This window comes from Cataglyphis hispanica, chromosome 22 (genome assembly GCF_021464435.1).
Source record: "Cataglyphis hispanica isolate Lineage 1 chromosome 22, ULB_Chis1_1.0, whole genome shotgun sequence".
NCBI lineage: Eukaryota > Metazoa > Arthropoda > Insecta > Hymenoptera > Formicidae > Cataglyphis > Cataglyphis hispanica.
In genome coordinates this window covers 702,758-725,047 of record NC_065975.1, presented here as the reverse complement: position 1 = coordinate 725,047, position 22,290 = coordinate 702,758, and the positions used below count along the sequence as shown (strand labels likewise).

General features: G+C 27.7%; 4 protein-coding genes across 5 annotated transcripts; 2 read left to right on the top strand and 2 right to left on the bottom strand.

Annotated features, from left to right (window-relative positions):
• Positions 1-426: 426 nt before the first annotated feature.
• On the top strand, positions 427-2,275 carry LOC126857603 (tetratricopeptide repeat protein 19 homolog, mitochondrial). Its single transcript, XM_050607226.1, has 4 exons — positions 427-1,040; positions 1,139-1,401; positions 1,559-1,866; positions 1,958-2,275. Exons 1-4 carry the CDS (start codon positions 738-740, stop codon positions 2,155-2,157), a joined length of 1,074 nt encoding a protein of 357 aa, XP_050463183.1. The 5' UTR covers positions 427-737; the 3' UTR covers positions 2,158-2,275.
• Positions 2,276-2,932: 657 nt separating this feature from the next.
• Positions 2,933-5,933, bottom strand: LOC126857598 (protein catecholamines up). Its single transcript, XM_050607218.1, has 3 exons — positions 4,748-5,933; positions 4,491-4,566; positions 2,933-4,367 (listed from the first exon to the last, which is right to left on the bottom strand). The coding sequence occupies exons 1-3, from the start codon at positions 5,684-5,686 to the stop codon at positions 4,192-4,194; spliced, it is 1,191 nt and encodes a 396-aa protein (XP_050463175.1). The 5' UTR covers positions 5,687-5,933; the 3' UTR covers positions 2,933-4,191.
• A 208-nt stretch (positions 5,934-6,141) lies between these two features.
• Positions 6,142-22,154, top strand: LOC126857547 (kinesin-like protein KIF14). 2 transcript variants are annotated; one of them, XM_050607056.1, is made up of 12 exons: positions 6,143-6,326; positions 6,692-7,240; positions 7,527-8,073; positions 8,159-8,386; positions 8,471-8,599; positions 16,920-17,080; positions 17,284-17,484; positions 17,955-18,227; positions 19,254-19,326; positions 19,419-19,588; positions 19,988-20,450; positions 20,999-22,150. In XM_050607056.1, exons 1-12 carry the CDS (start codon positions 6,220-6,222, stop codon positions 21,824-21,826), a joined length of 3,729 nt encoding a protein of 1,242 aa, XP_050463013.1. In that variant the 5' UTR covers positions 6,143-6,219; the 3' UTR covers positions 21,827-22,150. The 2 variants fall into 2 exon arrangements, with proteins under 2 accessions (XP_050463014.1, XP_050463013.1); XM_050607057.1 differs by lacking the exon at positions 17,955-18,227 and having other exon boundaries at positions 6,142-6,326; positions 20,999-22,154.
• On the bottom strand, positions 9,073-15,602 carry LOC126857650 (uncharacterized). Its single transcript, XM_050607298.1, has 2 exons — positions 15,195-15,602; positions 9,073-10,563 (listed from the first exon to the last, which is right to left on the bottom strand). The coding sequence occupies exons 1-2, from the start codon at positions 15,304-15,306 to the stop codon at positions 10,316-10,318; spliced, it is 360 nt and encodes a 119-aa protein (XP_050463255.1). The 5' UTR covers positions 15,307-15,602; the 3' UTR covers positions 9,073-10,315.
• Positions 22,155-22,290: the final 136 nt, after the last annotated feature.

Sequence of the window (22,290 nt, the reverse complement as noted above, 5' to 3'; positions counted from 1 at the left end):
ATAACAGATTAAGTAGCTGATTCTAATTACATTTACGTGACGTATCAATTGGTTGCAGCGAATTACGTATCACATATATTAGAAATTATTTACAATTGTTCATTTTTTCTACTACCGGTTTGAAAGCAAATATATCGTCATTCGAAAAATTGTGTATAGAATAAAAAATGATATACACATCTCTTACATTTTAAATAAAATGATATATAAAAATCGAGTAAATTATTTTTCTACCATAAATTAAATTTATTTAGTAAAATTAAGAAATTAAATTTATATATATATATATATATATATATATATATATAAAATGGCGCAAGAATGCGCTTATCAATAAAACATGATCTGTGTATACGTCAAATGTCTGCATTGAATCTGTTCGTTTTAGTTGCACTTTCTACTTTATTCATATCCAAAGTTCTGCGCAACATATATATGTTCAGTTTCTGCGCATAAAGTACATTTAAAATGAATACACCTAATATTTATTGCGAATTGCGATTAAGTCCATCGTTACAGCAAATGATATACAATTATCATATTACATGTCATAATTTCATTATATGCCAGACATATCAGACACAGTTCGTTTATTCTCTAGCTGAAAATATGTATTTAACCTTGGATGGAAAGAGAGCAAAAAGGAACTAAGAGCAACGGAAGTACAGATCTTTAGTCAATCAGCTGATCGCAGCTGATGATGCACGTTATTAATACGAATCTTTTTACTTCAAAATATGTATCGCTTAATGTTTCGTATGTCAAAATACATCCTGTCAAACGTCAATTTTATTCGTTCGACAGCGAATATTCGACATAAAACGAATATTCATAAAAATATCTTTACAAAATCTTGGCAACTTAATATGACAAAAAAACATTTTTACAATGATCATAAGTCGCAGGGAGAAAGATTCGAAATATTTCTTGCTGTATCCTTGCCAACTTTGATATTCAATTTTCTTGTTGGTATTGAGGATTCTGATGAAGAAATTCCAGAAGTTATTATGATGATCAAGCGATCTGTATTGCTGATACAGGTTGGATATTGAACGTGACATTTGTCATATATATATTTTTCGCTATATTTTGATTTGAATCTTGTATCATTTTAGCAAAATTTATTTTCCCTTTACAGAAGGGAGAATTTGCCAAGGCAGAACAAATGCTACATTTAGCGTTACGTCAAGCACAAACTATACAACATTATGATGCTATTACATATATTTATGATGTAATGGCTAATCTTGCATTTGATACTGGAGACTATCGTAAAGCAGAAAACTTATTTGTATCAGTTTTGCAAAGGCTAATATCGAACGGAGTTTTAGAAAATGATATGAGAGTCATCCACATAAGTTTAAAAATGGCTAAAGTATTTGAACATTTAAAAGAGATAAAGTAATCAATATTCTATAGCAGAAAGTTTCTTCTAAAATTTTAATTCTGTTTTTTATAAAGTGTAATATGGAATATTAAAGAATTTTCAAAAAAATGACAAAATGGAATATATACATATATATGTTACATGATCTATATATATTTTACTCACATTCAGGAAAGCAGAGCAGGGCTATAAATTTTGTATAGAGAACTTAAAGTCACATATTGAGAAAGATCCTGAAAATGAAGATGCTGTATTACTACAGGGTATGACCTTTGATTGGTATGCACAAATGTTGTTAACACAATCTCGACATACCGAAGCCTTTAACTACTTTCTTCAGGCTTATAATATATGTAAAATGATAAATGGTGAAGAACATGAACAAACTATAGTTTTGCTTAATGATTTGGGAACTGTTAGTTACATACAAGGAGAATATGATGAAGCAGTCAGATACTTGTCTGCTGCAACAAAAATAGGTAATAATATATAATAGGTACTAATATAATAATTTTGGTAATGTATTAATAGTATAGCTACATATGTGCTACATAATGTATGTACTTTTAGGAAGAAATTCACCTGATATGGTTGATTTGGGTTTGATTTATGTAAATTTAGGAAATGTATTTTTGAAAAAGAATTTATATGCTGAAGCCAAAAAATCTTGTCAACAAGGAAGGACGATAGCTAAGAATAGGAATGATAATGATTCCTTGCTAAAAGCCGATGAATGCCTCAAGGAAGTAAAACGATTACTGTCATCATAATTCTTAGATTATCTAAATATATAATAGTTTTGTTAAATTTGTATATATATGTAGATATTTATATATATATACATGTCTGTAAATATATTTAAAAAGAATATTAAAAATCTCATTAAAATGTTACAATGATTATTATATAATCAAGTTATTAAAACTTTAACTAAATATGTATACAAAATAATTCAATTTCTCATAAAATGGGCTATTAATTATATAGATTAATTATATATTAATTATTACATATTATTCATTGAATAATCATCATTGATATAAGAAATGGATATATTTTATTTCTGGAATGTTATCATGTTGCCTGTGTATATGCAGTATTGTTGTTTCTTATAATTTATGTGTGTATTCACTTATGCTTTTATATTTTATTATATTCTCTGTCACAAACAGCATATTAAACCAGATTAGTTATTTCGTTTTATAATACATTATAATCTTTTATTCCTGATTCTATTTATATTTTTCAATAATAAAGAAAGTTACAATATAAAATATTAAATAATGTGTATATATGCCAACTTCTATATTCTATTGTCGCTACATTCATGTTCGCAGAGAATCACTCAATACATTATATTTTAAACGTGAACGTATTACATACATATAACTAGTATTATTCACATGTATAAGATATATCAACCTTGCTCTTTTTATAATTGTAGTATATATATATATATATATATATATATATATATATATATATATATATATATAAATTTACTATATTTGCAATAATTTTTTTTCTAGCATGGCTAATTCGTGCTTATTTTATAGTATTTATATTTTATTAATGAATTTAAAAAGTGTACATATACATACAAACTATATTGACACAATTTATTTATCATTCGTCATATACATGCTATTCATCTGTGTAAATATATCACATTTATTATTGGCAGATGTGATGTCTGCATTAACTGAAAAAGTACTTAATACATTAAATTATACATTTCCTTTGAAGTAAAAATACAATAATTTTGGCATTTTTTCGGGAAGAGAAAATAATTATACAAATAATATATATCATATCTAGATTGTGTTATGAAAACAGAATAAAGATTATAAAATTATGAAAATAGCTGCATAAGTAATTGATAACAAGGAGTTATTAAAGTCTTTATTTAAATCTATGTGAAATTTTTTATTATTTATTCATTATTTCTCTCTAACAATCTATTATTTTTAGATAATTATTTGACTTAAGATTATTGATTATTTTCAAACATTACTCTTAGGCATCCAAGATATGAAAATATAAGCAAATTAAGTACTTCTTTTTAAATATATAATTTAATATTTCATAACTCTAATAAATGTTATTATGTTTATCAGTTACCTTTATAATAATCATATAAAATTGGAATCAAAATATAATAAATTATGTAATATGTTATATATTATATCCATATTAAAAGATAAATAGATTCAAAAATAATTTAAATTTAATCAATAAATCTAAAAGATATAGGAACATGTGTATATATGTATATAATTATTACTGTATAAGAAAATACTTAAATTGTTAAACATGTGGGTAATATATAACTATCTTTTATAGTATATAGATTACAAAATAACTAGAGGATTATTGGTTGGTGATATCAATTTTGATGTTTCAATATCTGGCAAAATATCCTTTGTAATATATTTATATTTCATTAAATGGCAAAGTCTTTATTTCAATGTAAAAATAATATATATAGTTATAACTATAACTTGCATTGTTTTTTTTTTATATTATATTTATTTCATTAATCCTACTCATTTTTTCATTGAACATAAATGCAATTAGTCACAGAAGTATTACATAGTGATATTTATATTACTGGTATTTGTTTCTGTGAGATATTAAAATAATGCATACATTTATGCAGAGACAATAACTATAATTATATTAAAGTACATTACTCTTCTCCATTGTTGTTTATTTATGTAAGGGACATTTTTTCAGATCTTAATGAATGATCTTAAAAAATAAACTAAATCGAATGAAAATTTTATATCTACCAAACCTATTTTTTATTCATATTCTGCTATCAAAACCATCATACATACTCCAAAAAGAAGTGCAGAGATTTCCATAACTGACTGCCAAGGTTTACTGGCAACCAAAAGTTCTGGTATTACTGAAACGGTTGCAATATAAATAAAGCCTCCTGCTGTAAATGGAAGAATCCATTTTGTTGCAAGATCACCTAAAATAAATAATAAAAATTATTTTTAAGTTGTAATAAATAATAAAAACAGATAAAATTAGATAAAACGTGTATTAAGCATTAATACATCTCTTTAATCTTGTAATGCTATATATGCCTTACCCATTCCTTCTGTCAACAAAGAAACAAAGGTTCCTAACAAAGCTCCTACAGCAGTAATTAATTGCAACATCATAGCCTGCAAACAAGATGATCAAGATATTTAAATTGCAGAATTTATGCAAAAATTAAATTTAAAAAAAATATAGTTGTAAATATTATAAAATATACTATGTACTGTAAGTTATATTTTTGAACTTGAAGTTACACAATATTTTGTATATCTCAATTTTTGATTTTTGTATAGATTTATATTTTACCTTTCTTTTGCTAACTCCACTTTGCACCAATATGGCAAAATCGCCGATTTCATGCGGAATCTCATGTAATAAAATTGTGACTGTTGTTAGGTAACCAATATTATTTCCAGCTATATAACTAGCTCCTATAGCTAAACCATCTGTAAAATTATGCAGAAAGTCTGCAGCTAGATTTAAATAACCAGCAATCTTTATGTCACTTTCAGATGTTTTACATGGCTTAGAAATCACTTTACTGCTGTCTTTCTTCTCTTCTTTTTTCTCCAAAGAAATATTTTTCTCTTGAGGAACATGATGGACATGCGAGTGCGCATGAGCACCTTTAATAATGCGAATCGCCTTTTCTACTATTAAAAATATTATTAATCCTAACAATACACATAAGCCAATGCTCATGTCATGTTTGTGATGTGCATGTTCATGTTCATCTGGATGTTCAGATTTCTCATAGATAGAAGATTTAGGCAGTGTTTCCTCATGCGAATGAGGAACCATTGCATGAGGAATCAGATGAAGAAACGCGTCGCCCAATAGGCCACCAGCTGCAAAGCTCAGCAAAATTTTCAACAATGATTCATGTTGATTAGTATTGTCCAGTGGTACAAAAAACAATATAAGAAAAGGTGCAATAGATATGATCACAGTCGATCCAACAGCTCTCAAAATAATGTCACTGCGATTTTTATGCAAAACATTTGTTTGCGTAGAATGAGAGTGTTTATGATCATGATGGTGGCTGTGATGGAGCCGGTCCTCGTGATGTGAATTCAAATAAATCTTGTTTGCTTCCTTAGAATATTTATAACTAGGTGAGTGCTCGTGATCTCCATGAGCATTACAGACAGCCGGCAGATTTAAAATGATGAGCACAAGAAACGTAGCAATTATTATTCTCGAGATCCACTTGTGTATGGAAATTTGTCGATTATTCTCCGTCATTTTGTGCGATTTCTGCCGTTTTATGATCGACACGATCGGAATGCGTTTCCACGTTGCTAATGATATGATGTTGACGTGATGTTGATGTGCGTGATTATGGAAATATGTTAATACGATGCATACGGGAATTTTATTGATAGAATACGTCACATAACCACATATACTGAACCTGACATAACCAGCTTAATAACGTTGAACAGATGTAACGTGTGACGTGGTAACATCTATTCATGTACCCATGATACCTAACCTCACACGGTCTCCGTTCGTCTGCGCAATCGCAGTGATGCCAATAGTTGCTAAAGCTCCATGCTATAGAACTATGCAAAAGACCTAAAATTTCTTTGTCCTCATTGGTCAAATATCAATTTCTTGCGGCAGTAATTTTTTTTTCCGAGGTAGTCATATCTATGTATAATCTTCGTATTCCATGACTAAGAGCTTGCAAAAGAGTTTGGTCGCAAAAATCAAATTTGACCGAATCGATCAAATTGTCTCTTGCACGTGTCAGTTTCTCCGCGATTTTAACTGAAATGTCTCACCATAGTTTGAAATCTTCGAGTCATGGATATTGCGAAGCTATCTTTTCAACTTCGCCCAGAAATTCTAATAAGGAGAACACTATTCCCACGATAAAAACGTAAGTAATTCGGTTGACACTGTTCAATTCGATAGCCGTTGTATACATTTTGCGTGACGGTTAAAAATTTTTAATATCATCAAGATAAAAGTTCTAAATCATATATCATCAGAAATATTAAATAAATATCATCACGTATTTTTTTATTTATATAATTTAATTCTAAAAGTATATAAACGCATGCATATATATATATATATATATATATATATATATACATACATATATAATTATTTCTAAGTGTAACTTTTACTATGTATGTGTAAAAAAAGTTTTATTTAATATTTTTATTTTTGTTATTTTTTACATCTGTTTTATTATTAAATTAAATTTATCAAACCAAAACCATGATTTTTGTGTTGCAGAAAGAAAGATCTTATTTTATCTGACGAACCATCAACTTCAACGAAAAATCAAAGCACAAATAAAAAGACACAATGTCCTATGCAAAAGACGTCAAAACATGAAATAACAGAGACTTTAAGACCTTCAAACAAGTCATCCAGTGTGCAACTATCATGTGTCAAACCTACAAATCTAGTAAAGCAGGAAAATGCAATTTGTAATAATATTACGTCTAATGAAAAATTAAAGACTCGTGTCAGAACAAGATTTGTAAGTTCATCTAATGACAAAACATCAGTGACGCAGTTTTGTACACCCAAGCATTCAAGAATTACAAATACACCTGGTGTCAATACAAAATTCAATATTTTACCTGCTACAAGAACACCTGTGAAATGCTACTTTAGTGATCATGCTTTGTTACAAAGTACTCCAGACTGCTTTAATGTGGTTCATTTGGAAACTCCATCTCATAAAATTGATGATATAATAGTTGGAGAGCAAACAATGTATGATGGTGAAAGTAGTAATCTCACTGTTGGAATACGTATCAGACCTTTGAATTCCAAGTACGTATAATTTAATGATATAACTATAATTTTGATATCATAATACAGAATATGTTATTTAAATAATTATCATATATTTTTCTCTCATCTTAATTATTTATAATGGAAATAATAGGAAAAGTTCATATATATTAAGTTTCATTATTATTAAAAAAAAATATTGACAGTTATATTAAATTGTCTTTAAAAAAATTATTTTATATTTTAATTAATTTTATTTTTAATTACTTTTAATTATTCAATCTTTCTATCATGCTAACAAACATTTCTTACAATACTGTTTTAGAGAATTGAATGATCCAAAAGTTACAAGAGTTGTGCAAGGAAATGGTCAGAATGTTATTGTGGAGTGTGAATCTGCACAACACACTTTTTTATATGATCATTGCTTTGTTTCGTATAATGATCCACTTACACCTGGTCATGCCAATCAAGAAATCGTCTTTCGTAATATGGTATTGCCATTAGTGCAAAACGCCTTTGAGGGTTATAATGTCTGTTTATTCGCATATGGACAGACGGGATCTGGAAAAAGTTACAGTTTAATGGGCATAGACTCTGCGCACTTAAGCGTGACGCCATTTGACGAAAAAGTCGGTATTATACCGAGATTCTGTCAAGAAATATTTACCCAAGCGCATGAAAACCCACAGATTATAACTACTGTAGAAATTAGTTATTTTGAAATATATAATGAAAAGATACATGATCTTCTGGCTAGTACAAATAATGGATTAAAAAAAGCTCCTCTTAAAGTAAGAGAGCATCCTGTCTTTGGCCCCTATGTTGTAGATCTGAGTCAGCATTGTGTCCAAAATTATAAGGATTTACAAGTAATTTTATAGTTTTGTAATGACAAAATGTGATTTTATTCTTTTTTTTACATATGAATTTAATCTTTTATTAATAATTTTTTAGGCTTGGCTTAAAGTTGGAAATTCGCAAAGAGCCACAGCTGCAACTGGTATGAACGAGAAAAGCTCACGATCTCATAGTATTTTCAGTATTATATTAACTCAGACACATTCAGACAACGAATTGGACTGTAAATCACTTGATGCCAATCGTCGTAGTAAAATTAATCTGGTTGATTTAGCTGGTAGTGAGAGATTGAGTCAAACTTCTGCTACTGGTGATAGATTAAGAGTACGTTTTTATGATTAGTAAAATTTTACTTGAACTGTACATTTTCAATAAAATTTATAATTTTTAATATTAAATTCACAATAGGAAGGTGTATCAATCAATAAATCTTTGCTTACCTTGGGAAAAGTAATTGTGTCACTCACGGAGAATACAAATAATCGTAAACAGGGTTTTGTGCCGTATCGTGAATCAGTGTTAACATGGCTACTAAAAGTGAGTACTATTTTATTCACGTGTTTTAGATTATTCATATATAAGGAGAAACGCTATAAAAAAGTTTATCATTTAATAAATACATTTATTTTGAAGATTGAGAATGTGAAATTAAAATATATTTTTGAATGAATACAAACGAGCGTGAATTTTTAAAATAGATATCTCATATGAGATAAGCCTTACATGGATCTTCTAAATCGTTCTAAAATATTTAAAAAATTTTTCTATTTTATACTTTATTATTGATTGTCAACTTAAATAAGTTTCGACAATTTTAAAATATGATATTTTTTCTTAGAAATGATAAAATTTATTAGGATTTTATAAGGGTGAGAGTAATTTAGGAAAATACATCTTTATAGAGTTTAGATTTTTGTGGATTATTATTATTATTTTTGTTATAAAATATTCGGTTTTTTATATTTCCAAGCAACGTTATATAAATCACGCAAATGCGTAATATAAAAATATTTGTGACGATAAAATGATTTATTATATCTGATAATATACAAATCAAAAAATCAAAATCTTAATACATAATTATTATATCACAAATATGATAAAAGTATATTATCTTATTTCTAATCTTTAATTCTATTCTTATTAGTTATCTTTTTAATTATAATTTTATCTCTCAGAGCTAAATACAAGTTATATAACTTTGTTACAGTGTAGTGGCAATATTACTAATTTACTATATTTTATATGCAAAATCGTATATTCAGTCTTATGCATCAAGCAATTAGCAAGCTCCTTCATTGTAAAAAACTATTTTACAATAAGAATTTTCAAATTGATTTTACTATATCAATTTTTACAATATGCAAGTCTAAATGTACTTACTATCTCATAAGCAAGATGGTTATCAAGTAAATTTAAAATCTATAATTACAATGATTTTTTCGCTTTCTTGCCTCTTGCGTAAATCTAATTCGTGTGCAAGCATTAATGCGGTTTCTTAAATTTACCGAAGTCATAGTAAACAATTTCTATAAAAAAATAACGTTATTATTCTTTATATTAATTTTAGGCACTCAATTTTAATGTGCCAATACAGAAATTTGTATATCTACAAATATCTATTTGCACATCTTCATAGAAATGTATTTATTTTCATATTTACAAAGAAACGATTAGAAAATTAGCATGCACCCAATATTGATAAAATTTAATCGTAAAGCATATATCAGGTACATGTTAAAATCACAATTTTTCAAAACAAAAACATCTAATTTAGCAGATCAGTTTTTGCAAGCATTATTTATAAGTCAATCGAATAATTTTTCATTTTTTTTATATATATTTAATAATTTTTGTCAATAATGACTTTGATAACAATCGTGATGATAAAATTTTCCTGTTTATAATATTACACTTCGGCATAAATCTTAATTTAATTCTTTAATCTTAATCTTGGAAAATTTATTTCATATCTGTTTTTGGAGATATAACGTTTATATGTCTAATTAATTAACCCAATAATTCATTATGTTTATATTTTCATGCTTGTAAAATATATAAAAAAGTTTCAAAAAAATTATTCTTTTTTTTATATCACGTTATATAAATTTGTCTTCAAAAACAGATAGATTTTTATTGGTCGTAAACATAAAATTAATTATTAAAGTTAATTAAAGTCATTTCAATATATATGCATATTATGCTTAAAATTAATATTGTTATTTTTTTTTTCTCGTTGTGTAATACTTCGAGTTATGATTCCTGCTTTTTTGTATTGCATAATGATTTAGCAGATTTATTTTGATTAATATTTGTTACATTTTTCTCACTATGCATTGTATCGGTTTCCTCTTCTTCTTCATGGATCCCCTCGTGACAGGAATCGCTTCGTGATTTACTTCTTATATAAACTGCTAGGTTTCTCCTTTTCATTTCTTTGCATAAGTGGCAACTTTCTTTGGATTGTTGTTGAGTAGTTCGTTGATTTTCCACTGATTTTCCTAAATAATAATATGAAACGAATCGTAGTGTGTCAATCCTCAACATTATTTAATAATTATATACTAAAGTAAAAGTCAAAAAGTAAAGGAATTTTATAAATTTTATAAAGTTCTTTTACTTTTTGACTTACCTTAATATAAATGAAAAATTTCTTTTATAAATATATATAATAAAAGTTTGAGTAGAAATACAACTTCTACTTTCATAGTTTTGACTGCATCATTTCATTAATTGATTACTAAATTGGCTAGCTTATTTTTTTCACACGGCGATATATAACAATATTCAATTATAGTAAGCTGAAATATTATATATGAAGTTTTTCACTTTTTTCTATTATTATTATTATTATTATTTTGTCATAGTTTTACGTAATGCTTATGAATACGAATATGTTATAGAAATTAAAAATATTCTCTTTTTGTTGATGGCAATCGCATATATTTAAATGCGTATTTATCTGTACGTATTTTACAAGTCATATAAAACTTGCCGGTTAAACCGGTTTATTTCCTCTTCGGCAAGCTTATCCGAGTCTGCTAACGTGAACATATATAGCGTGATATTTTTCTTGATAAACATATTGAGGCACGTGTATTGACGCAGTTCATGAAATATAAAAAGTCAAAATTTTTTTTTTTTTTTTAGAAAAACGTCTTATGTTCGCGAAACGAAACAGAGTAATCGAACTATTAACATTTTATCCGCAATGATGCATGTAATTGAGGTGCAAATATTTATATTCAAATATCAAACTTTCTCTTCAAACAAAAAAGAGATACTGCGAACTTGAAATATTTATTTAAGTACGTTAATAAAAATGAATAGAATCTTTCGCAGCAAATATTTGCAGTTTATGTAACGTTTTATACGTGCATCAATTGCATATATTATTGCAGACAAAATATGAGACCCAATAATATTTCAACAATTATCGGATGAAATTTTCGATGAGATTTAAATTACGCACGTATTACTAAAAGTTGATAAATTCCTGATTGTTTATTTTGAGATTAAAATAAACTCTGTGTAAGTTATATAATAAAATATTTTATCTATTTACAATTATATAACATAATTCAAGAGTGATTTAATATTTCGATTTAATTAAAACTAATGATTGAAATATTCTTGTGTTTTGTGTATAAGCTACTTATATAATTTTCTCAATTTTTTTTAATCGTTAACGTGAATATTTTGTTTTAAAATACTAATGGTACTTTACAAAATTCTAATTAAATATATTACAAATAAATGATAAATAATTAAAATTCTTAGCATATACAGGTATATTAATTATTTTTTAATTTCTCTTTATACACGATACACGTAATCTATTAAATATAATTGCTTTTGTTGTGCGTCAACAAGACATACCTGTAATAGCATCGAATGACCGTCACGGAATTTGACGTGTTAATTAAAAAAATGCCAACGTAAGATCTCTCGGACTCGCTCACCTGTAGCGCCAGATAATTATATCCTTGCTTTGGATCGTGGAAATCCATCGTTCCACCTCATGACTATTAAGCTACTTGAATGTACTACGTGTAATAGTCTTAGTTGTTGCAAACATATTGAATGGATTACATTTATATTCAAACGGATAATTAATCCGGATGAAAATGATGCAGTCGTTTGAAGGCTTGGGGAAGATGTATTTCGAAAATAGCTTTTTAAAAATTTTTGAAATCTGATTTGCGTTCTTGTCAAATGTTTAATTGTCAAATTTCTTATATGATTAATGTGATCGAAAGTTACTGCATTTTGAATTTCAAAACGAATCCGCGGATTGATAACGAGAAGAGATGCTTTGAGGTCCGAAACGTGATTCGGGTCATGTCGTCTGAAGAAACTAGCTAAAAATAGACGCGTGCGTATTTATCACAGAAACGTAACGTGCTATGGATGATGCTTAGAATAACTGAAATCGCGAATAAATATAATGTAAATTATTTAGTCATATGTGTATTATCTCTATAATATTTTGTATAACTTTTCTTTATTGAAAATAATTGGTTCCTTATCATATTTTCATAAAAAAAAATTCTAATTAAAATTTTATTAATGAATCCATCACTCATTTCTCGAATTTGATACGGTTCTTACGTATATCTAATCTCGGTATAATTCACAATAATATCGATAACATCCTCAATAACAATGTGCTTATTGTTTTCGCAATATAATCATTGATACTTAACCAATGCAATTTTTCTGCGATAGAAACGCACATCTAAGATTCTACCGTCGATAATATCTCATTTTATCTGATATATCATAACTTATCTTAAATTCGTTAACAAGAGATTTTCTCTTTTTATTTGTCCGTATTAAGATCGCGCAGATATGAGATAAAGAATAAATTCGCATTAAAATATTATTGTCAGTATAATATCCGATCAACAATGGAATATAAAAAAAATCGATGTATATGAAAATCGAGATAGGTATTTCGTAAATAAATGCTTCATGCTAAAACTGATTTTCATAATTATGCAACACTTATCTAGTAGCGATGACGTAAATAGACTGATTAGCATGAGAAAATGTACAATACACGTGTGTTTTTATCTTTCTTACCATTAGTAAATCGAGTAATATTTAATAGATAATATCGTGTAAATCATTTTATCTCGATGAAACTATTCATCCGAAGAATTATGGCTATAATCGCATGGCTTTAAGCACGATTAATATTGATAAACACAATTGATAAAATGCGGTGTATAAAAACGCGAATTCGTGATAATGTATTGGTTATCTTTTTTTTTATTTTTTTTTTTTACGATATTTCTCTTTTGGTGTACATGATATATACACCTAAATTGTAGCGATATAATGTAATATAAAATGACATGATAATGCGAAGAATTATTATTTCTATTATCATATATATATATATATATATATATTTTTTTTTTTTAATATTGATCATTCTCGATTGTTTTGGACTGTATTTCATGCTCTATATAATGAGAATTTAATGCTAATTTATTAGCAAAACGTTGACGCAGTTAGTATTTTACACATTTTGCATATGATGCATACACTTATCAGCATTTTTAATGCTGCTGACGGATATAGCGACATTGTATATGATGATATTGTGCTTTTAAATCGCAACAAAAATACGATATCAGATTCACAAAAATATTTTACAATTTATTATTATAATATATATCTATATTATTTTATATCATAAAATTCATCTCTTCTCATATATTTATATAAAACTATTGTAATTATAATTCAGATTCGTTTTTATTTGAAATTTCTATTTTTATTTATAATTTTTAATTTATTGTATTAATAGAACTCAATTTACTCTGTGTACTATTAACTTTGGAAAACTTTTTAATCGTATATAAGCCATTGTGTCGCTCACAGATTGCAAAATTTCCATGTACAATGATTATATTGAAGAGTCATACTTTTACAATACTTTTTACGGCTGGTGTTTACATTCTCTTCTCATTGTCAGTCGTCATTATATAGATATCAAATATAGCTGATGACGTAAATGTAAATAATCGAAAGATACGTCGATATTATTTATTTCATTTAAATAATGATGAGTATAATTTCAGAAGAATTCGGATATAAATAATTAAAGTAACTGTTTATTTTTAATTTAATGGCTATCTAAAAATATGCGAGTTATTTGATCTTTATTGATAATACTAAAAATCAGCGATAAGATATGTCTTTCTGCAGATAAACGCAATGACGTATTATCTTGAGATAACTTGTCAGTTATTTTCATCATATTCTTCTGGCAAAAATATTTGTGATATTTTTATTTTATTCTATATGCGCGATTTTGTATCAAAAATAAAAAAAAAATGAATGATTAGAAGATATACTTTTTTGTTTATTAATTAAATCAATATTTACAAAATAACATCTGAGCTCGCTTCTTATTTACGTTAGAAAATTATTTTGCTTGGCGCCTGCCGAGACCACGTTTAATAAACGTCATTAATCATCTGCACGCGATATATCTCTGTTGTGTTTTGACAAAGTTAAATATCATTGCGCCCATTATCTTATCCAATATGCAGGACATTAATCTAAGAGATTTATGAATTTTTTGATTAAAGTACAATAATTTTTTTTTATTGAAAATATCCAGTTTTTTCTTGTTTCTTTAAATATCACGATAATAATTTGATCTTAAATCAAGATTCAGATCAAGACACAAGACAATTCTCTCTTTCCACATCTTTTTTCTGCAAAAATTAATTGAAAAATAAGATTTTAAGATTTATTATTATTTTGCTATTTGATTCGTATTATTCGTTTTCAATTATATTCAAAATTATCAACATTTTTGTTTAAATAAAAAATTTACTTCGGATTTTGGAAAGAGACTTAAACGAAAAAAAGACATCCTAAGTATCCTTTGCTGCAAATATATATAAAAGTAATACCGTTTATTACCATCAATAAAATATGACTACTCTTAATTAGAGAGAAAGAATATTCGTAATAATTAGATGTCAGTTATGGTCAAGAACAGCGAATAGAAAATGCGCTAGTTTTCGCAATACGAATAACATATTCTGTTCTCATAAACGACAGACAATCAGCCCCGAATTGAATACAATGAAAAAGACTCTGTACTCACTGTTACTATTGCATTTGAAGTAGTCTCTGTTCCATGGTAGTTCATAGTCGCGATATTGTGGATTTCTCGAATACCCATAAGTAAACACCTCCGGTATGTAAACGAGATCCATGACGATTTTTCGACTAACTATCGACGTTCAAACGAAAATGTCAGTGCAAAAATTGTCGACAATTCTTTCGTCAGTGACTCGTACTCTCGAGCATGATTTTTTTTTTTCTCAAGATGCTGCGGTTGCTCCAGATGAAGATCAGTTGTTAGATAAAGCGTGCGTCACAGTCTCCTTGATCGCAGAAACGCAGTTTCTTTTTTCAAAAGACGTCAGTTCGATCCGTCACCGATCGTTTCTGATTTCAACTAACGAAACGTGAATCGTGCATGTGTGCCCAACTCCAACGCATGCAATGTTTATCTGTCGGTCATCCCTACTCCACTTACCGTCCGTTCCCCTCCATCGCTTCTTTCGCGATACATATATATCTTCCGTCCTTCGGAATGCGTATACGCTTGTTTACGCTCCCGATGTGCCCCACCTTCCGCTCCGCCAATCACCTTCGCCGCTTCTCGCAGATTTGCGCGACGCGCAAAAGGTAGCAATGTGCGTGACAACGAAAGCGTGTGCGTACGTGCTTACGTGCGTGCGTGCACGCGTGCGTAGCGTTCAGCGCTCTCGCTTTATTTTATTTCTCAGTTTTCATAAAAAAGTAATACATATTAATCATATTTGTGTGAATTAAAATAATATAGCTTTTGATTATGAACGCATTAATATTTATTGAATCGAGTTAATTTATTGTCACAATCATCAGCAAAAGATATTTTTTTTTTCATTGATAACTCGCGGACAATGAGCGGCAAAAATCGCACATGCGCTGTCGCGGGATCGATTAATTTTGATCTGTTTACAGCAATTTTTTTTAACTTATATTAGAATAAATTTATTATATTTTATATTTTTTTTTTTATTTTGATATTTTATTTTATTAAAAAAACATTACTAGTCGGTAATGATTGGATTATCTCTTTTTTAAATGACTTTTTTGGAAAATATTTTTCTATAAATAATTCATCTTTTTCATCTGGAAGATTTTTGACTCTTACATCTTTATATAAATATATATTCAATTTATTCTGCTACATTTAAATACCTGAAATCTTTTTTGGAATTCTTTTGTTAAAATATCAAATTTTTTGTCCAGATTTTGTTAAAACAATATTCAATCGCCTATTCAATGTTATTGTTTTTTTTTTATTTTAACAAGTTGTTTACACTATATGTAAAAACAGTCAGTTTTTACAGTGTAAAAACAGTCTATTAATATTTGTAAATATAGAGATAAAATTATAGTGATATGTTGTATAAAACAATAATCCAAAAATTAATTGTACTTTGAAGTTATTTCTAAAAAAACGAAGTATAAATTGCTATTTATTCATTTAATTATTATTTATTTTCGGCAATTGGCTCTTGAAAAATAAATTTGATTAAAAATGTTAACTTTACGTAATTAAAAATAAAATATTTATTTATAAGCATAATAAAAAAGAAATATAAAAAATACATATTCTGCTTCAAAAAATATTTCTTATTTAAATAAGAAATTATTCATATGTTTTTCTCGTCTTGATGATTTGATCACATAAAATTAATTCTATATAAAAATACGAATTTTGTAGAGAAGTTGCCAAGAAATCGTGTAAAAATATACATAATTGTTTTTATAGGAGAGTTTAGGAGGTAATTCACGGACGGCGATGTTGGGAACGGTATCGCCGGCAAATATTCACGTGGAAGAAACTCTAGCGACTCTTCGATATGCATGCCAGGCCAGGGCTATAGTCAACCGAATCCGTATCAACGAGGATCCACATGATCGTGTAATTCGGTAAAATATTTTTCTCTTAAATTCAATTAAAGAAAAACTCGGTATTCATCGTCAGGATTACATTTTACAAAACTGTTAGAAATGTAAAAATTGCGCGAATATGAAGAAAAAAAAAACACAAAAAATATTAAAATTTTATTGCTATACATTTGAGAGAACCAAAGTGTACATATATATTTTAATAGCTTCATTTATTCGAATAGCGAATTACAAGCTGAAGTTCAACGTTTACGCGGCATGCGAGAGGGATATGAGAAGCAAATTGGAGTTATACCTCGTCGATTAGTCAATTGCATCGAGCCAATGCATCAATCCGATGGGAAAGTTAAGCAAAAACAAAAGGAAATTGATAAATTGAAGGATCAGTTGAAGAAAACAGAAGAACAATTGGCCGCAACTCAAATGTGAGTGAAATAATTGGATTTCTTATATATAAAAGAATAATATTATAAAGTCAAATTTGTCCCTTTATATGTATGTATGTATATATATATATATATATATATATATATATATATATATATATACGCATATCAATTTAAAATAAATTATTTTCAATTAATTATTAAAGAAAAATTAATCAGAATAATTTTATTTTTATAAAATATAATTTTTAAATAAGGACCTTATAATACATGTTTCATGATGTTAAACGATTATTATTTTGTTGAAGACTCGGAATTGTAATCAATTTTATCCTTTATAGTAAAATTTATCAAAGTTTCAGGATTTATGTGTGTCAGTAAATGAAGCTACTTATCGTGGAATCATATGTGGTGTCATTAAATCTATACAGAAATTTCGCAAATTTAATGATTTTTTCCGACTTACATTTGAATCGGTAAGACCTAATCGTTAAGACGTATAATTACAGGAGCTGGCGCGAAAAGTTCCAGAAAGCCGAGGAGAAAAAAAGTTCGGAGCTTAGGTATTTGCGTCGTTGTGGGATCGCCATCGAGATTGATTTTCACGAAAAAGATAAACAGCCTTGTCTTGTAAATCTCGCGGCCGATCCTATGTTATCTGGTACGCTTTTGTATCTCATACCTCCAGGTTTGGTTCGTGTTGGGAAAGGTAGTGGACCTGAATCCACTCTCAGAAAACTGGATATCATGTTGGATGGACCTCTTGTTAGGGAATTGCACTGGTTAGTCAAAGACTGTGTGTGCCTGTTTCTTTTTTTTCTTGGGCTCGAAGAGAAAAGAAAAAGAGGGAGTGAATTAGTGAAATAAAAGAAATATTTTTCTAGTGTGGATGCTGGCTTTTCTTTTTCGTTATGTGTATTTTTTCAAATGTACTGTGTGAATTTATTTCCTCCATCATACCAACAGCTTCAAAAAGTTCTAAACATTTTTTTTCTGAAACATAAAATACTATGAATTATTTAAGCTATATTTCTTTTAAAATAATTCATTTTTATAATTAATCATAACATATTTCTATTAATGAATTTTGCTAACGCGTATTGATCATTTTTCTAAGTCACTTGAAAAATTTTTCAGTTTTTATATTTCTTCATACAATTTTAGTAATTATGCTAACCAATTCAATGAACTTTTTGAAACTACGAATTTCTATATACATTGTACATAGTGTTTATTAGTTCTTATGACTGTTTTTAATCTTAATGCATGTATAATATTGCTATTATGCTATTGCAACGTATGAGGATGTATAGTAACAATTATTAATTTATATAAATTATTTTATTGATTAGATGAATTCAGATAGATATGAAACAAATTTTGTGTTTCTTGTAATTCTATATAAGCGTTGTCGATTTTTCTTATATTCGCATATTCTATTTATAATGATATTGTGCTATGTTTTACCATCGGCAATCATGTCGCATTATTCAGGATATATCAGGCATTCACAAATTACTGAATAAATTGGAATCTAAATAAGTCGGAGACTTATGATAAAATATTTAAATTACTTGTTTAATTATGCCAACAAATATGCAAGTTACAATTCGTTTTGAAATGCAATGGACTTATCACTTGGTGAAAATTGAATATTTATTGAAACGATACAATGTTTATTTTACTGGCTATTGAATATTTCAGTTCTTTATTAACACATGCACGATTAACATTTTTAATCTATTTTCCTTATCGTCTTATATATTATTTATTGATTGCGTCACCTATATTTTCTTTCTTTTTTTTAGCTCCATTGAAAATAAAGGAGGAAAATTAATCTTGACACCAGAAATGGATGGAGACACGTATGTCAATGGACAGGTAATGACAGTGAATAATATATTGTTAATAGTTGTTTGTAAAAATAATAAAAATTAAAAATATTTGATAAAAATATTTCTATTATCATTTAGATAATAACTGGAAAAATTATACTTAAACATGGTGATCGCTTAGTGATCGGTGGTAATCACTATTTCAAAGTTTTAAATCCATATGACGAGCTCTGCAACGTCAAACTTTCTACACAAGCGATAGATTTTGAATTTGCATATCAAGAAATTCTTCGAGTACAGGAAGAAAGGTACATATTGCTCAGAATAAACGTGTTAGAAAAAATGGACAGATTTCTCGATATTAAATCTTAATTGAAGGAAAAGGATTAAAATGCAATTTATGTTACACAATTTTTTATGTTACCAATGATTGTTTCAATGAAGATTGTGAAAATGCCATTTTATTTGTTACTACTGATTGTATATAAAAATAATAGCAAATTCATTCATTGAAAATCCAATCAAAACATTTGGCGGTTTTACGCTTTCGCTGTACTATAATTAATAATATAATTTTGCATTATTATCGAAAACATATCATTAGTCACATAAATATTTATCAACAATTGCATTCTGATTCTTCTCCCATCGACAAATATTATCGCGACGGTTATTATTTTTATACCCAATAATTTTTTCTGATATAGATTAAGAGCAGAATTGGAAGAATCGAAACAGAAAGCGATAAAGGAACTGGAAAATGCTAAACGCGAAGTAGAATTGCAACTCGGATCGCAAAAATCAGCATATGAGCATAAAATCGAAATTCTCGGTTCCACTGTGGAAGAGCAAAAGCACGCACTCCAACAAATTAATCAACAAAAGAAGGAACTGGAATTGGAAAAGCAATTACTTGTCACAGAGATGGAAACTAACAATAAGATCAAGAAGATACAAATGGAGCAAAGTCACGCGAGACTATCGCCATACAAATCAAACTTTCTGCAAGAATTGGAGAATATTTTGAACGAGAGAACTGCGGATATCGAGAATGCGCTAAAGACGAAACTTGATCAAAAAGCAATAACCGCCGGTGGCATTAGTTTGCACGAAATGCAAATACTTGTCAAGGAAGCGAGTCAGCGGTGTAAAGAAGCCGGATTTAATTATGTGAGTTATGTGTTACAACAATTATATATACACATTATTTGGAAAAGTATCCAGTAATATAAGTTAAGATAATTTATTATGTAAATTGAGTAAAAAATAGAATAATTTTTTTTTAATTGTAGAATTTATTAGAATTTATTTTATTACGACACAATTATGATAAGAGATACTGATATTACTATTAGTACTGTAACTAATCTTAATAACAATAATAAGATATAATAGCGGAGAATATGCTTTAGCATTAATAACAATATACTTCAATATGCAACTTGCTGTAACAAAAACTTTTTCTTCCATACAAAAATTCAATATTTTCAATATTTTTATTATAGGAAAACATAGAAGCACGTTTAAATTTTTATATTTAAAATCATTTTCTCTTGAAAATTATACAACAAAAAAATTTATTTTAAATTTTATTATTTTTTTTTATATGAAGAATAATTAGTTGTACTATGATTTACTAGATATATACTCTAGGATTGTGTATACACAATTGTTTCAACTTTTTTTCCAGTACTCTTCATGCTATTTTCTGTTTCTAGGAATTTGATCAACAACAAATAATAGTAAAGAAAAATTTACAGTCAGTGATTCGCGTTCGTGATAAAACCCATACAGTGGAGACATTGTGGCAACCGATAGACTTTTTAGATTGGATTTATCGCTTGAGAAATTGTGATATAGAAGACTCGATAAAGGAACTGCGGGATTTGTCTTGCAATTGGGAGCCTTATGACACGACAGAAATATTCGAAGACTCTTTAAACAATAGTCGAATTTCGATAAATATGACACCTGTAAAAAAGCAGTTGAATGAAAGCATTCATCAATTTACCATGGACACATCTATGTTGGAACCGACTTTAAATGATCAAATTTCTGTAATGCATGATCAGCAGGAGGATGTAAATGCATGTCTTACACAAATTGAAGTTGCTGCGAAGACCTTGAGCAAGCTGTGCCAATATCAGAATCACAATATTAAGCCAATCGTTGAATCATTAACCAAAATGCAAGATATTATTGAAACTTTAAAAAGCATCTTCCAGAATAAAGATTTAAGTGAATGTGAAGACACGAGTACAAATTCGATAAATAGCGCAAACAACACTGTCGTTGATGTAACAAATGGTATAAAGACTATCTTCCAGAATAGAGATATAAATAAATGCAAGGAAGAAAATACAGTCTCACCAGATAATGTCAGTAATAATGTAGATAAAACATCAATTGCAAAAAGTGATGTCAAGAAGTTTTTAAATCACAATATGTCACCAAAGAAATCTAGCATGCAAAGTAATATTGTGTCAGATATGAAAACTGAAAATTCTCCGAAAAACGTGAGGTTTATTGATAAAATTGAACATTAATAAGTTCGATAAAATAAGCAATAACTATTTAGACTAATGATTATTTTTAGACAACTTTTCAACTACCATCTCAAAAGTATTTGTAATTGTAATGATACTACAATAATGATACATATCGTTTCACAGATTTAGACTTGTGATCCATTTAATTAATTTATATCTTCTAATAAGCTTTAAATAATTCATTAGAACATGCTTTTTGTTTTTTTATGTTTTATTATTTTATCAGTTTTATTTAGTTTTTAAATTTTGCTTGCATCATAAAACGTTTTTAATTTATATAACCTAATTAAAAGGCTTAGTAGCAAGATACTAAGATATAATAAGGAAATTATTTGTTTCATAAATATGTTAAGTAAAGAAATATTTTTTATAATTTATGAATATTATATGAATTGTATATTGTATATGTAAGCCTAGTTATAAATGATGCATTAATTATCTATAATTAAAACGTCAGTTTT